We start from the raw sequence: 17,257 nt of genomic DNA on the forward strand, positions 1-17,257 counted from the left end.
AAAAATCTTCCCCAGCAGATAGTCCACGGAGCTATCTTTGTTAGTGTTGTTTTCATTATTTTGTATGTTGCTGAGTGATTTACAGCCAGAAGTAATTTTTGGTATTGTTACCTTGCTGTCTTGAACAAGGATTGCAACACTGAAGAGCTAGCAAAAAATTTATGTAACTGAGGAAGTCTAGGTGTTTTAAGTAAATCTAATTATAGAAGTAATGGTAGAGACATGTTACTGAAGGTTGAAGAATGAATTGTTTTTAAATATGTTTATAACTTTTTAAAGGTCCAGTTATTTTCAGAGCCTGAATTCAAGGGTAACTGCCAAGTATTTGAAAAAAACACAAGATGTATTGATTCATTTGCTGTGAAGTCTTCAAAAATTTTAGATGGCAGGTAAGTTATATTGAATGAATACTGAAAAATCACTAAAATAGTAAAGGTTTTTGAAAAAGCAACCGGCTTTCTAACACCTGGTTTCACATATGGGGACTTACAGAGAACAACGCTTTGCAGTTTACACATCAATCTTTAGCTTGTCAGGACAAAACATTGTAAATAATATTTCTGTCAGCAGCTCTTGCTAAAGACTGAGAAATACTAGCATCATTTTACTTGCACAGAATTCTTAAGAGGCAATTTCTTCTCCTTCCTGCAGCTGCATAGTCTATGATGGGGAAGAATTCTCGGGTAACCAGTATGTGTTAGAAGAAGGAAACTATCCGGATCTGACGGCGATGGGTTGTTCACCCCAAGCAGTTCTAAAATCTTTACGCATTATAAATATTGTAAGTAAAGCTATTAGAAATATTGTAAAGATAAGTACACTAATGACTCTGACCTCCCCATTTTTTGTAACAGTAAAAATGCTAGGGAAGCACAGACAGCAGAGGAGTATTTTTATCGGTTTTTTTTTTCTACACAGTTGCAGTTAAATGTCCTAGCTACAGTCATTTTTTTTGACCTCTGTGCTGTTTTTGCAAAGGAAAGGATATTGCAGAAGCAGCTGCCTGGGATCACTGTTTGTAATAACTCCTTATAAAATGAATTCTGTAAAAAGAGGCAAGGATGTGTCACATAGACTCTTTATTTTCCAGTAGGAGAGACCACTTAGAGCGGATTGAGAAATGTCAGTAGGACAGTGTGAAGAAATACCTGTACTGCGGACCTTGTTTTTTACACATATTAAAAAAGCAGACTTAACCAAGCCACTTTGCATGAAATACATGTAATTATAAAACGCTATTGCTATCATCAGGGAAATGCAATTTGAGTTAATCATGAAATAATGCACCCTTCTAGATAAAGTAAAGCAACACCCAATGCCATTTGGCAAAATCAGACAGTGGTGGTGTTATGTGTGGTGGATACAAACTAAACAACATTTACATATTGTGCAACTCATCAGAGGCAAGAAACGAGTTTGCTCAAGCCTATAACCAATCATTATGATGGATCACTTGTGGAATCTGCAAGTATCTTTTAAGATCAAAGTAATTACCAGCAAAATGTGGTCAAGAATCCAGAAACTCATGGCAATATGAAGAGATGGTACTCATTTTAAAAAAAGGAGTACACTATTGACTCTCTTCTTTGAATTTGGCAACTTTATTGCACTCCACTGTAATTTTGGTAACCCGTCAGTGATGTAGCAGTTGACGAAGGAGAACTAAAATGTGTCATCCTCTTTCATGTCTCTGGAACATTTTGATGTACAGTGTAAACAAACATCTGCAGCAAGTATGTCTGCCTTCTGAACTCTGGCTGTCCGGTAGACAGATCCTATTAAAAACAATGGAAAAGTTTCTAGCCAAGCTTCGTGGGTGATCACCAGGAATTAAAAAAGGCTCTTTTGTACACATCAATATCAACTTCTTGGGTTTAAAATGCTTGTTTCAAGCTGGAAGGATCAGCTTACTTTTGGAAGATTTATTATTTGTGACAGAGACTCTTGTGTTAAAACAGCCAAATGCCAGTTCTGTGCCTCTTAAGTTCTTACAAACTTCTGAAACTTGTTCTAGCCGTACAGTTTATCACACTTCAGACAGTAGCACAGAGCTGCATCTGTCTGCAGGTCTTGTGCTGCTGCTCCCTTCTTCAGAGGCTCCCTTCCTATGGAGAAGAGCAAAATGGGTTACTTTGCTCAGCAGTTTACTAGCAAACCAGAATACAGAGGATAAGAAGTTAGGTTGAAACAATTGTATTATACTGTTCATTTTTCATAATTTTACAAAAGTTTGAACCTTATTATTCCAGATACTGGTTTCGCCTGTCAGATTTATTTTGGGCCTCTTTTTTTTTTTTTTGTCAGCGTCAATCTTAATTCCTCCCCACCATCTGCCATTCCCATAACTTTCCTCGTGATTTTTCTGTGACATTTCTATACAAGAAGCACCTTTGCTATTTTAATGTCACACTACTATACTTACCTAGTTTAACTCCCCTTTGCAGGGGTCCATTTCTAAGAGACCATAAAAAAAAAAAAGGAAACAAAAGGGATATTTGATTAACTTGGAAGTGAAAGTTAAAAGGGCTTTTGTTCATAAGCTCAAGGTTTTTGGGTTTTTATACCACTATTTGCTTGATTGTGCTTGCTTTGCACGCTCCACGTGGTTGTGCTGCAGATAGAAAATAGCATTTTTCCTTCTTGAATTTGCTACATGTTCTTTTTCCTGAACATTTCCTGTGAATGTGGTTTATGCTTGAACAGTCATGCTGAAAATACTTTTTTTTAATGAGCAACTCTGTGAAATAACTAAATGCAGATACACAGGAGCACCAGCTTCATACAGTGCAGTACATGGGAGGTACTGAGAGAAAACTCATGAGCTGACCTTGCACTTCTCTCTGTGGGGAACGTTTTATGTAACAGTGTTGCTGCTGAATCTAAAAAATGCCCAGAGTGGAAGGTGTGGTGGAAAATTGGAGGATTTCCTCTTCTGTCTGTGTGTTTTCTTTGTAAGTCGATCACTTCTGAAACATTGCATATGGCTCAAAGGCTGCTGCCTGACCAGTTGCGTGTCTCGGGGTGCAGGTCTGTAAAAGGGCTGAGGGGTCAGAGGCACCGGGACATCATTGTGGTGTGACTGTTCCTGTTGGGCTCTTTACCCATGATGACACATGCCAGTCTGGTGTTAAGCTTTCACGGTGGGGACGAATGTACTCTGACTTTGGAATACGCTGAAACGGCATTTTCATACACTCTCCTGGCATTTTCCGCAGCCTAGCAGCGTGCGTGCGATGAGGAAGCGTAGCTCAGCTCCTGTGTGATAACCTGGACTGCTGCGGAGATAATGGTGATGCTCATGCAACATTGTCATCCGGGCCTTTAAACATCTAAAGGAAGATTAAAGAGAAATTTAAGTACTGTCTAGAAATTGGTAGACATGAGGTCTTACCTAACAAAGTCACACGGAAGCATGGATATCCGCTGCCATGCATGTACGGAGCCATCTCTGCCTTGGAGGGCCTGTTTCCATGCCTGAGGCCGGATGGGAGTCTGTCGAGACTTTGCGTCATGTCGGGCGTTCCCGATCCAGTTGATGTGTTTCGAGCATGTCAAACGCATGCCAGCAGGAAGGAGCTCTTCTGGCTATGGCGTCGTTTTATGCAGTCGTTGCTGGAAGACTTGCGAGGAGGGGAGTGGCAGGGTCATTTCTATCTATGAGCATAAACTGTAACACCGGGACACTCGGGCTTAATTGACTTTACCCTGAGGGATTTCAAACCCTGACCTCCCAGCGTCCAGGGGAAGGTCTTAATTGTGAGATGTCATTTCCAGTCCACTACAGATACCTTGCCACATGGAAGAGTCCAAGGTTCATTATCCAGAAGACATTTAAAATGGGTGCAGGGAGCTTCATGTGGGTGGAATCCCTTTGACACCAGAAGCGTTTTGACAGAGAAGAATCATCACCCCGCAGCAATTTGGAGGATTCAGATGTTACAGTTTTTGCTTGAGTCATGACTTTCACCTCAGAAGTATGAATCTTGAAGCTTTTCTCTAGTCAGAGATTGATGTTGCCATAACCTACTGTAAGAGTTAAAAATGAGAGCAGTAAGTGATAAGCAGTGCTGACAAAGCTGTCATTGTTTGAAGCTGTAGAAATCAATATTAATTTACTGTGTATTCAGGTCTGAAGATGAAAATTCCTGCAATGAGTGGTGTTTAGTGCAATGGAAGAAGGATATGGCATTAATTAAAATGTTTTTTAAAACATACTTAAGACATTATGCAATAATCAACCACAGAGACATTTGTGTGTGCTTTAAGATTAGGAAGTTTTATGTTCCATGCAAGAAGATCCCTTGTGTGTTTTGTATAAGGGATTTTTATTACTTTTTTATTTAAGTAACCTGTTGCAGAGCAAAAACATTACTCAGGGTCTTTGGTCTTAAACAATCAAGAAGAAACCTTTGAGAGAAAAGAGCTGTGTGGAATAATGATGTTCACAGTCACCATCTGGAGTTCTAACATGCTATAAAAGTGCTCATCTTCCTTTTGCAGGAGCTGTCTGAGCCGTGCATAGCTCTTTTTGAAAAGGTGGGTTTCCAAGGAAAGAAAACTGAATTCAGTACAGAAATCTTAAATCTCCAGTTCCTGGGATACAATCCTCGAATAGCTTCAGTTCAAGTCCTTGGCGGCATGTAAGTTTAAAATCACTTTTTGATTCTTTAGAACGATGTACTTATTCAACAGAAAAATTACAGGTGTTAGAAACTAAGGAGTATAAAATTAGAATATCGTAACGTGTGCAGTGCATTAATGCAGTTTCTTCTAGAACCTTTTCACATCATGTTTCAACAACATGTTATCACTGACTGGTGCCCTGTGCTGGAAGTAGAAATGAATTTGGATAAAGCTCACAAGGAAACTGGTGTCTTCTCTCATGCCATATTATAAAAGCCAGATTACATAGCATCCTTAAAACCAACTTCGGTGCTCTTGGTTTAGGTCTCAGTCATAAAAAAAATCATTGTTTGTGATCTGTGTCATGTGTCATAAGTTCAAAATGTTTTAATAAGTCTTCACATTCATCCTTTTACCTAGATGTTATGGACACAGATGATGATCTGGCCCCTTTTGGCATTAGTAATAATCCCTTTTACTTCAGGAACTGGGTCAGGCTTTTGGTTGTAAATCTAGCAGTTAAATTTGTTAGCTATTTTTAAGCAGCTGTGTTCTCTAAATTTACTTTTGAGGATCCTGTAAAAAAATAGTCTATGATGAAGTTTAAAAACTGTCTGGAAGCATTTTGAAAACTACAGTGCTGTCTTCCAGTGTTCCAGCAGATCCATTAAATTTCTCTTTTTGTGTCTTTCCTGTTGTTAACTTCTACCTCCAAGACACTTGCCCCAAGCATATGTTCAGGTTTTTTCTAACTTGAAGAATGTGACTTATTTTTTTTTTAAACTATAAATCCTTGTTACTGTTACTTTGCATTTAAATGTGTTCTTTTTGAAGAGGTAAATTTCCAAGGTGTGTGCTGGAGAGATGCAGTTGGATAGCTTAAGAGTGCCCTCAAGTGGATAGCTAATACCAGATCTGTAGAGCAAACTGTTTTCTCCATCGGGATAAGCTGATCAAAGGGTTTCCTTAGCACACTGAAGTTTGAAACATAAAGGTCCTAAGGTACATGCTCCGTATTCTTAAGTCTCCTGAGATTTCAGTATCTTTCACCATAACCACAATGTAGTTGATTCTCACTTTCCATAACGTGAAATAACATGAAGTCAAACATCAAGTTAGTTCTTTGCCACAAACATGGTTACCACAATTCCAGGTAATGGAGTTGTGAATTGTGTGTGTTTCCTGTCTAATGAATACATATGTTTTTTCTGGAAACATATAGAGTATGATATGAAAATTCTGATTTCATTACAGCAGTGTCAGCTGCTGAAATTTGTCAAAATACAAGTTTCAGAGTGTCCTTGTCCCTACTGCCTCCCTTATTGAAGGGGTTTTCGTCTTCTCGTCCTTTGCTAAGAGACATCCATTTATAATACCCTTAATTTCATACGTGGGGATAGATGTGTATTAGGCTGTGAAAAAGCACCAAAATTAAGGTGAGTGTGCTTCTTCGGGATATAGCCGTCTACTGACAAATCAGCCAGAGGAAAGGAGGTAGCAGGAAAACGTGTGTATTCAGTGTTCATGTACTCAAAAACCTATGGCTGTTGGACAGTCCTAGCAAATCAGTGTGAGAAAACTCAACAAATTGCACTTCGCAGCCTATTTAAAAGTCTAGTTGTAGTTCATTGCCTGTGCCAATAGTAGAGAAGCAGAAGTCAGCTTCTGACAGGTTGCTCTCAATGTGATTGTAAGCGTGCTAGGGAATGCTAAACAAAATTTTTCTATATGCTTTTTCTCTCTCTCTGTCTTCCCCCCCCTTTCAGGTATTTGGAAAGAAGGTGTTCTGAAATAAAACTTCTATCAAAATACCCTAGAGAACATCCCTGTTCCCTGCACCCTGTTGCAGTTCCAGTATTTGCTTGTTGCAATCTGCATCCCTAGTAGTTATTCTCCATGTGGGTCAGGCCTGTCCAAATTAAGATACACAGAACTACTGGTTCTGTACATGCAGCAATGCAGCATATACAGCATATGTAGCACATACATATATGCTCCTTGAGGAGTCACAGTACCTCCTGAAAACAGATCATATTTAAAATATGGGTTCTCCCTGTAAGGCAAGAAGATGTTTTGTTTCATTCAGCTTGTAATTTTTAAACAACAGGACTTTAAAATGTGACCTCCAGTGTACTCATCTTAATGTGGTTGATCTAAACCAGGACATGATTTTATTATTTTTGAAGACCTGTTAAAAAGGTCATTGGCTTTCCAAAGCTGAACACTACTACTTTATGGGACAGATTTCTGTTAAACCCATTTATTGATTCCAAAGCAGGATTTGGCAGTAATAGCATTCTGTCTTCTTTTTTTTTCTTCTTTTTTCTCATAGATGGATAATTTATGAGCATAGTAATTACAGGGGGCGTCAGATGTTGTTATCACCGAATGAAATTCCAGATTGGTATAAAGCGAGTGGCTTTTGTCACATAGGCTCTCTGAGGCCTTTACTGCAGGTGAGTAGGCTCTGACATGAGATTGTCAAGTACTAATTTATATTTTGTAGTGGGGTTGGGGGATATTATACAGTTGGAAGCAACATTGCAGTCTTGATGCACATCACAAGCGTCAGCAATGGCAATTGTGTAAAGAAATCACTCTGCAGTTTTGCTTGTAATAAAAGCTATTTGATTATGCTACGTGACTTTGCAGTTCTGCTGCTTAAACTGTTCATTAATCATACTTTAAACCAAAGTATAGAAGACAGCATATAAGGATTGGCTAAATGATTTAAACAAATAATGGCTACAACTACTATAGATAAATTATTTTAAGTTACTTTATAATTAGCACCCAAGCTGGTCACTGGCGTACTGTCTGTACTATCTGCATTATTTTTGGAACAACAAGAAAATTGGTCAACAAAATTTGATACTTCAATTAGCAGTGATTTTGTGTTGATTTAGGGGGAAGGTCCTTCCCTGCTTATTACTTGGCAGAATAATTGGCAAATCTAATGCAAAACACTCTTGTGTTGTCTTTTTCATTTTGTTCTCTAGATAAGGACTGTGTGATTTAGCCCAACACTGTGGCAGTCCTGTGAGCTTTAACATTTGAGGTTCTTGCTGAGCCATATTTTTTTGAGGAAACAACTTTTTCTGCTTCACGGATTACTTGTACCTGTAACTAAATGCATTTGCTTGCTGTCAGAGCGTTGTCTTTGTATAGCCTTAAGCAGAGTCAGGAATAATGCATTTTGTCTGCCCTGGCTGAGAGCGCGTCTAAACAGAAATGTTAATGTGTAACAAGCAGCAGCACGAATGTGCCCTGTAATACTTGCTGCCAGTGAAATAAGCAGCACTGCACAAGTGCACCCTTAATGAAAGCTAAAAGCATCTATACTAGAAGTTAGCAGAGAGAAGTTAGTGTTGCTCTGAATTAAAAATTCTTAGCTTTCCATTGTGTGCTAATCTTGGTGCACAGAAAAGCCTAAAACTCTCCATGCAGAAGGGTGAGTTCTCAAAGCTTGGCTTGTCCTAGACATTTATGGACTTTGGAATTAAATTCTAAAATAGGAAAGTTAGGCTTTCTGAAAGAAAGAGGGAGATGTGGGGTTCAGCACCTGAGCAGCAATTGCTCTGAAGTTAACCAGAGCAGGATGCATTCTGTGCTGAGACTGTGGTTGAAGAGTTCTGTTGTTTTCTGCAGAAACGTGTGTACTTCAGGCTTCGAAACAAGGAAACAGGAAAATTCATGTCAGCTGATGGAAACTTAGACAATCTGAATCTTCTCAGAATACAGGTTGCAGAAGATACAGACTCGGATGATCAAATCTGGGTTTATCAGGATGGATTCATAAGGTGCCGGGTGAGGTTCAAGTTCAATGTGAATTTTCTCTTTTCCTCTCCAATAGTAGGGCTTTCTGAATCCAACTCCTACTGTATCATCTTAATTTATTTTATGGGTTTATTCCATTTCAGCTGTCTTACAATCTTTTTGTAGGGGGTTGTGTTTTGTTTTTTGTTTTTTTTTTTTAATTGAACTCTGGCTTTTTCAGGTTATAGAATCTAGTTGTATGATATCTTTTCTGATGTAATTGGAATTTTGATATATTTTAGTTATGATTTACTTTTCCCCTAAAGAATAGTAGCCTTATAAGCACAATCAACACCAGATCATTGTCTTGCTCTTCATGAGCTCCTACTTTCATGCCGTCTTTCTCTGTGAAAATATTAAAAAAGTGTCAAAGCAGGGGAGACTTTTTAAAATGCACACCTTCCTGATAATATTTTGAATTGTGCATACGTTGTGGTGGGTCAGTTAGTGTAATGTAGGTTATATCCTCTTCTGCATTCAGGCAAACTTAAAGATAAAATCCTACCTTTTTAGAGTTTTTTGTTTGTTTGTTTCTGGTTATCCCTGTATTTGTCAAATTCATACTTTTTCCATTCCTCTGTACAAGTTTCCAAATGAAGTCCTCCTTTTCTCACAGTCCATAAAACTAATCATGTGCGAATTGTCATTGAGGTGAGCAGAGGTATGCACAGTTCGTAATGTTTAAGCATGAACAGTCTTAGGTAGGGATGCCAGCCAAAGAAAATTACTTTAATACTGTTAAAGAGCTTGACTGCAAAGAATCATGTGAACTTTTTCTATAGGGTTGTATAACTTCAAAGGAGCCATTTATAACTATATCATCTATGCTGGAGGGAAGAATCTTACTGTTAATAAGCTAAGGCATTGTTTGGACATGTTTACAGGACACATGCAGTAGTAAAAGGGATTTATGCACACAGCAAAATGATGCAAAGTAAGCTAAAAGCTGTAATATCGCATACAAAAGACTTCTCTCTTGACAGTGCCTCTCAAACATTTCACTGAAAGTATTCATATCAAGATAGCGTGGTATTGTAAGGCTTTGGATAAATGCTCTTGGGTTTTGTCCCTGTCTCTGTATCTCATAAAGCAGTTTTTCCATGCACAGCAAATGCACGGCTCGTGCTATGTAGCAATGGGGTACCTTAGTGTGGAGTACAAGCTGGCAACACGCATCTTCAATGACTGAACTCTTGCAGAGCTCTGCCATCTTTCTGTTGAATGGCAGTAAATGTATTTTGACAAAAAAAAAAAAAAAAAAGATTTTTCACCACATTTTAAAAAGAAGATTAAGCTCATGGGTGGGTAGGTACGTGCACGTAGGCAAACGTAGGTCATTGGAAGAACTTGTGACTGTCTCCCTGTAAGCTTAGGTCACCTCACTGACTGAGTCACGGTACCTGAAGGTATGCCTTAGGTTTTCAAAGAAGGGCTGTTTTAGGTAGCAGGGGCAGCCAATAAGCAGGATATGAAAGTAATTCTGCTTATTTTGCCAGAAACAGATATGAATAGCCGATATGATAGGAATTCAGGTCTCCTCACTCTTCATGAGTTTCTTGCAGATGGGTGAAGTAGTGGCCTAGTGGACCTAATGTGTAAGCTTTGAGTCTTCTAAGTCCCACTAGAGATCATTTTTAGAATTTCAGAATTGCAGAACTAAACCGACTTACTTCAATTCTAGGTTCTAGTAGTAAGAAATACTGCTTTTTCAAAACTGTATATTTAATAATTTAGGGACATACCAACAATGGCAGATGGGTGTTTGTTTAATCTGCCACTGAAGTCCATTCAGAAATTATGAAGTGGCTTATAGTGATCTATTGAAAATCACTGTTCACAGAATAATTAATTGTAATGTACTACTAATACAGCCTTAATATGCTTTTCAAGTAAGCTTGATTTTTGCCAATTCTTTTTTTTAACCATAGAGAAATTTGCAGAATTTTAAAATCAAGTAATGCAAATGACTAGAATATAGAACAAAGAAGAAAATATTATTGTGATACACTGTGAAATTCATACACTCGATACTTTGTAGTTATGTCCTTTATCTCCAAAAGTTCTTGCAGGACTAGAAACAATTAAAGAACAAAAAAGGATACACAGAGGAGATGGAGGGCTTCTGTGCAAGCAAGAGATGAAATAGCTAGGACTTTTTAGGCTGCAAAGGGGGCAGTTTGAGGGATGATGTGATTGAAGTCTCTGCAAACATAATATGGACAATACATCCCTTAAAATAAGGGAGAGGAAGGGGGGGTGAGGAGAGCATCAAATAAAACTAGTAGTTGCCTATCAATTTTTTTTTTTTTTAATAGTAGTAGTTAAGATTTGGAACTGCTTGCCACAGACGGGTCATGATACAGAAGGGTGTTGGTGTAAAAGGATTACAGTTATCCCAGTGGGTAGTGACTAACAAATTCACATATGGGACAGAAACTGTCTGAGTATTAAAGGTACCAGATCTGCATGGAAAAGTCTCTGGGCTGGAAATTGCTGTAGACTGGGAGAAATTACCAACAAACATACATAACAGAGCAGAGTAAATGTAATCTTCCATGGCATCTGTTACTGGCCACTGCTAGAGGCAGGTGCTAATTGTACCTTTTGATCTGATACAGTGTGGTTATTTTAACGTTCTTACGTAGTGGAGAGTGTCAGCAGAAACAGGAACAAAAGGAAATTAAGTAGTCTTGAGTTTGGGGCAAAAATACATTCCTTTAGGGAAAGTAGTTCCTAGATTCTGTTCTCACCTGCTGACATCTGTCCTATCTGTTTAAAAAACAGTGGATACTAGAAGTAAGGCTGGTTTGAATAATTGCTGTTGCCTTTCTGATGGTACAGATGGCAGAGGATTGCTGCTTGACAATTGTTGGAAATCTTATAACTCCTGGCTCTAAACTTGGTCTGTCATTTGAGCGGAATGAAGACAAACAATATTGGCATATTAGTCCCGATGGCAGGATTTATAGCAAGATGAAACCCAAGCTGGTTTTAGATATCAAAGGTAAGCAAATGTGTTATCTCATTACATTGTCTCTTAATTACATGGTATTTACAGTGGGATAGGCACTAAACGTGCCTATAAATTAAGGATGGTGTTATTGTTACTTTAATCTAGAATTAAAAAAGACCCGATTAGCTAGTCTGACCTCCTGAATTACACAGGCCTTAGGACTTCATTTCATTTTTCCTACATAGAGTTTAGTAACTCACAGTACTTGCTTATCTTGTATTCCCAGTGTCCACTCACTGTAGATATCCTCAGATAATTTTACATGGCACTGAGTGATCTGAATATAATTATTTAAAATGCTGAAGCGAGAAAAACCTAGCTTCTTATTAACTTTAATTTATAGAGAGCAAATTTTCTTACGTAGTAGATGTAGATGCAATAGCCAAAGGATATTAGGAAAGCAAAGGCAGGCTTGTACACTGATGTGATTAGATGCAAAAAGTTTTTTTCATATTTATTAATGGCTATACCTTTATTGTGAACATGAGATTCTGCCATAGCAGCCTAAGGTCTGTGTGCACTTGATGCGTATTTTACAGTCGCTTTTGTCACAGCAATTTGATTCATATAGATACTGTTTCTGAATTTTGTTTTCACAGTTTCATAGAAGGTCTGAAAAGCAACAAATTGATTAGCATAATCAGGTGTTCTTACATAACTGCATTTTCAGGTGGGGGGAGTAATCATTTTCTATAGCTTTCAATTTTTTTAGCTGTTTTAACATTAATTTTGCATTGATGCTGTGACGTTAATTACAACAATTACAAAAACAAACCAGAGTCAACAGTCAGCACTTAAGAACTAAAAAGGACAGGACTATCAGAACTGTGAGAAAAGGGTTACATAATGTCTGACTATAATACAACATTGGCACAGATAGTCACAAATTCTCTTTACTGCCATAAAAAGCTAGTGATGATTAATTATAAACTTATCAAAAAGGCTCCAGTTCAAGGGACAGTCTTTAGTCACAGTGATTCTGCATACCTTTTTCTCAAGTCAGTTCCAATTTGCACCAAACAAGGAGAAATACTATTATGCTGCCTTGTCTTCAGTGAATCGCGTTAAAAGCAATTATGTATTCTGCATTCACAATTGAAGAACTTGACAATGGATAGGTCTGGTGACGAAAGTGTAGATGTACTCTTAGCTTTAAAAAATAAATCTGTACGGTAAATATGAAAGAGTAGGTACGTCTAGCTTTTATTTGAGAAGGCCCAGTAGGAACATTACCTGTTTCTGCCAATTCTGCTGATCCATTCTTGATCACAAGTTGAGCATTAATGAATCCGTCAGCAAAGGAACGCTGTTGTGCGACTGCGCAGTTACCAATGCCACCTTGTGGATACACTGGCATAGCACAGGGCCTTCTCTAAAGCACCGTTCTGTCCAAGTCAAGTCTCTTGTTCCACTGACAGAAATCCTATCTTTTCCCATTATAACACGTTTACATTCTATCAGATACTGCTTAAAAAATATCTTTCGTGTTCTCAGTGATAACTGGACTGTGTAGCTAATGTTATTTTTGCAGCTGCTGGTTAGATTTTTTTTTTTCCTTGTGGGAGTATTTGGTCTGGTATTTCTTTTTGTTTTTTCCCCTCTTTCTGAAGAACTTTGCAAGTATTTCTGCTGCATATCTCTACTGCTTTTTAGTAATTTAGAAGCACCTCTCCTATGAAGACAGGCTGAGAGAGTTGGGATTCTTCAGCCTGGAGAAGAGAAAGCTCTGGGGAGACCTTACAGCAGCCTTCCAGTATTTAAAGGGGCCTCCAGGAAAGCTGGAGAGGGACTGGTTACAAGGGCAGGCAGTGATAGCACAAGGGGTAATGGGTTTAAGCTAAAAGAGGGTAGATTTAGATTAGATATTAGAAAGAAATTCTTCAGCATGAGGGTGGTGAGGCACTGGAACAGGTTGCCCAGAGAAGCTGTGGATGTCCCATCCCTGGAAGTGTTCAAGGCTATGTTGGATGGGGCTTTGGGCAACCTGGTCTAGTGGAGGGTGTCCCTGCCCATGCAGGGGGGGGGTTGAGGTCCCTTCCAACCCAAACCATTCTGCCATTCTATGGTGGTTACCTGGTAATGGCAAGGAGAGAAATCATGTTGGTATTAGCCTTCTCAGAGCTTTCTGATTTGGCACAGTGGCACCAGAAAGCCTCCCCCAAATTCCTGAAGTGGAGAACTGCTAAGGTGCTTGAGATGGCATTTCCTTAGTACAAAAGAGCTGCTCGTAAGTGTGCCTGCCCAAGCAGGACTCCAGGTGCCTTGCATATTTCTTGATGAGATCTGCTAGAATCCATATTTTTCACAGTCACCATGAGCTTTCAGCTGCCAGGCTTGTCTTTTGTTCATTCGGGGAGCGTGAGGCTGTAGGGGTGCAGAATGAAGGATGGTGTCTATAGGGTTGTCCTGGTGCTCTGTATAAATGATTGGCTCAGGTGGCTGCTTCCCATGGGAATACCACATGCTACTGCAGCTGTGTTGTACTACACGAAATGCACATGTTCTGCACTTGTGCAGTGTGCACTAGATGTAAGGAAGAAAAGTTGGTACTGACTTTCAGCTCTAGTCTGATGTTTCTTTGCTTCTGAGTTTGTCAGACTACTGATGGTGCTCTTCTATGGAAACATGTTTGGCATTGCATCACACCAGTAAATTAAGCCCCTCTAAGAAAGGGGTTTGTTTTTGCACTCGGTATGTTCAGCTGCCAGTGGAAACAGCTGAACATTGGGTGACGGTCTGTGTGTGGTGACCTTGTCCCTGGTGTGGTCATGCTCCTATTGTCTGTTAGCAGCAGGGCTTATTTCATTGTGTAAATGTCATCTTTAGAGCTAAGTGACAACTGACACTGTTGAGGGGAAACTGAACAGCTAAGTTTGGCTTTTGGGAAGTGACAGTCTTAAAGGAGGTACACCTGCCTGTATTGCAGCGTTTCCGTCCTTTGCTACACACGCTGAAAAAGCTGAGGTGCCGAATTACTGAAGAGGTGGAGAGGAGCAGGCTCCCTTGTTTCAAAATTACTTCCAAAAGCAGGCAGTGATGAAAATGAGTTTGTCTTTTCAGTGCCTTGGGGAAAAGAGAAACTGCCTACACCAAAGCTTATTAAAGGTACCCTGAAATCTAGAGTACGCATCTCTTATTTCAAAAATAATCTACGCTCTTGAAATTTTTCTTTACAGGGGGCGCGCAATATGATCGTGACCATGTTGTTGTTAACGCAGTCAATGAAGAAAAGTTAACGCAGTGTTGGGAACCACTGGTTGTATAAAACCAAACAAGCAAAAATGGCATTTGAATCGGCCACTATTCTGGACACAAGAATCAGCACTGCCATCTCTGAAGGATACAGGATCCACAATGAGAGTTCGTTTTTTCTTTGCAATTTAAAAAACAACAAGCAACAGAATGATTTCACCTCTCTTTCTCAGATTATTATCCCTATAAAAGCTTGAATATCTCTCTCTCAAACTTTTTTTTTTTTTTTTTTTTAAAAATCATCGCAACTCAATGTGAGATAGAGAGTGGTTAGTTACTCCTCGATCTGGAGTGGAAGAACTAAAGGTGGAAGAGACCCCTTGGGGTTACAATTGTGTCAGTGAGTAGTTAATCCAGAATAGTCAATAAGCGTAATTTTAAATTATTTTTAAAGGTGGTTTTTTTTTTTAACTGAGAGCAGGGCTAAAAAAATAATGAAAGCTTATTTTATAAAGGACAGGAGTGCAATGTGTATGTGGGTATAGCAACTTGGACCTATGGGCTGTAGTATAGAGAAGTATTCACTACTGGAAATTAATATATTTGTTTCACTGGAACAAACTTATGTTTACTGAAAGTTTAAAGACTGCTAGCACACAGCACATCCAAAGAATTTTTTAACATGACTTCAAATATAGTTAGTATGCTAATATAGTAAATCCTAAATTAATAAAAAAAAAAAAATCTAGATTTTTCTCACGGAGAGAGATGATGTGAATTAGTAGGTGTTTGTTAGAAAAAGAGAGGGCTGGCAAAAGGATGCATCGGAATGTGAAGAACTTGCCCATTTTCTAGGCTGCCTAACTTTCTGAGTTATGGGTATTTTACTTCTTTGCCAAGTCAAATTTTTACCTTTTAAAACAGCTCCAGTAAGTACAGTCTTCCTGAACTCCAAAACCATATAGAGAACAAGAATTCTTAGGGAAACTATCACTCTACATGACTGCAATAGCACCAAAGTGCTGTGGTTACTAAGTTTTTCAGCCCCTGCCTGTTGGGCTTACTATGGAGATTGCCAGACTCCCAAGTATTTCTGGTGATGTTGGAGAGCAATATGTCAGTGGTGGGCTGATGGCTCTTGCTTGCTGCTGGGAAGAAGTGCCAGACTGCTCTAGAAAGGGGCATAGCCAAGCCTGAATGTGTGCCCATCCACAAGGCATGTGCAAAGTAAGGGTTACTGGTTTAGTAAAGGACTTTGTGACAAGAAAGACATGCTGATGACTGCAGGAGGTTCTTCCATTGCCCTGCTCTTCACCTGGTTTTGTTAGTTTTCCATAATAATGTTGGCAAAAAGATAAAATACAAACGAAGTCTTGTACTATGCTGCTGTGTTTTGTTCTGGCGTAGACCAGTGTTACTACAAGCTGCTCCTAGGAGCATCCAGACCTTTGTCTTGCATAGTAAGTCTGTTTAACATTTTCAGTACTATTGTATTGCCTCAAAGGAATACTGGTGCTTTTGTTGTTACCACCCTAGAGGAAGTGCCTTACTAATTTTCCTCCTTTTGTACAGACATACTGAAGTCTTGTTGCTCTGAAATGTGCTGCTTTTAGTTCTCCATAGAAAATGTGTTGTTATTGGTTCCAAACAGTGGTACTTTGTCATATTGATGTGCTCTTGCTATATATAATATAGCATTTTACAAATAAATTTAAGTTAGGTAACTTTTAATTGAAATGATTTTTAAAGGTAGAAAGCTGACGCTTCACAGGTAGTTTTGCTTCTGTCTTGCGCCCTTCTCTGTCCGTAACTCCTCTGTGACAGCTAGCTAATGAGTACGTACGTGGTGTGGAATAACTGCAGGCTCCGAGGAATGGATGCTTCTCCTATACAAGCAGGTGTTCAGTGCATTTGCACATGAGGCCACAGTTCACATGGCGGCTGCTTCTCTCCCCTGGTAGAAGTGCTATATGACATGTTTTTTCCATCACCATCGCTGCACCACAGTAAATGTGCGGTTCTCAATTAAGAGGTTACCGCTTTCCTTCGATCTACCTGCATAATTGCGGGGGAGGTCACTCCATAGCCCATCTCTGGCAAAATGGTAAGTTTAAAAAGAGTCTAACAGACACATGCCCCCTCAAGCACTTCACCCCCACCAGCTGTGACAGGGGGCATGGCAGGAACAGGGTCTCCTGATCACTGACAAAATCATGTCTAGCCTAACTGTATAAACACTGTCATCAGCTGAATCTGTGCCAGGAGTTAGGCAATTAGAGTAATTATCAGTTAGAGATTGATTTTGTTCCATGCTTCTACTCAGATTAGTTATGCCATGAGAGATTTGCCTTATCAAGATTAAAGTACTGGTCCTGAGACAGCAATGTAACCACTTCATACAGGAAAAACTTACAGGTTCTGAGAATGAACTATAATGAGTAATAATATATACATTAATAAAGGTGAACAGAGGTAGGAAATGCCAAGGAAAAAGGACAGCACAAGTTTCATATGGACAATTAGGTAAGTCTACCTTACCATTTCAGGACTTAACTAAAACATCTGGACAATAAAAGCTCCAAGATCTACAAACTGAAAATGCTGCTGGCTGTT

General features: G+C 39.0%; 1 protein-coding gene across 1 annotated transcript in view; it reads left to right on the top strand.

The window, feature by feature from the left end:
- The window catches only part of CRYBG1 (crystallin beta-gamma domain containing 1), a 98,598-nt gene extending 82,341 nt beyond the window's left edge, over positions 1-16,257 (top strand). Inside the window, exons 17-23 of the mRNA XM_054822609.1 lie at positions 280-389; positions 652-781; positions 4,501-4,640; positions 6,956-7,079; positions 8,272-8,430; positions 11,281-11,443; positions 14,629-16,257. Coding sequence (XP_054678584.1) covers positions 280-389; positions 652-781; positions 4,501-4,640; positions 6,956-7,079; positions 8,272-8,430; positions 11,281-11,443; positions 14,629-14,717 — 915 coding nt within the window. The 3' untranslated portion in view covers positions 14,718-16,257. The remainder of the gene's footprint in view (positions 1-279; positions 390-651; positions 782-4,500; positions 4,641-6,955; positions 7,080-8,271; positions 8,431-11,280; positions 11,444-14,628) is intronic.
- Positions 16,258-17,257: the final 1,000 nt, after the last annotated feature.

The sequence above is a fragment of the Grus americana genome, chromosome 3 (assembly GCF_028858705.1).
Source record: "Grus americana isolate bGruAme1 chromosome 3, bGruAme1.mat, whole genome shotgun sequence".
NCBI lineage: Eukaryota > Metazoa > Chordata > Aves > Gruiformes > Gruidae > Grus > Grus americana.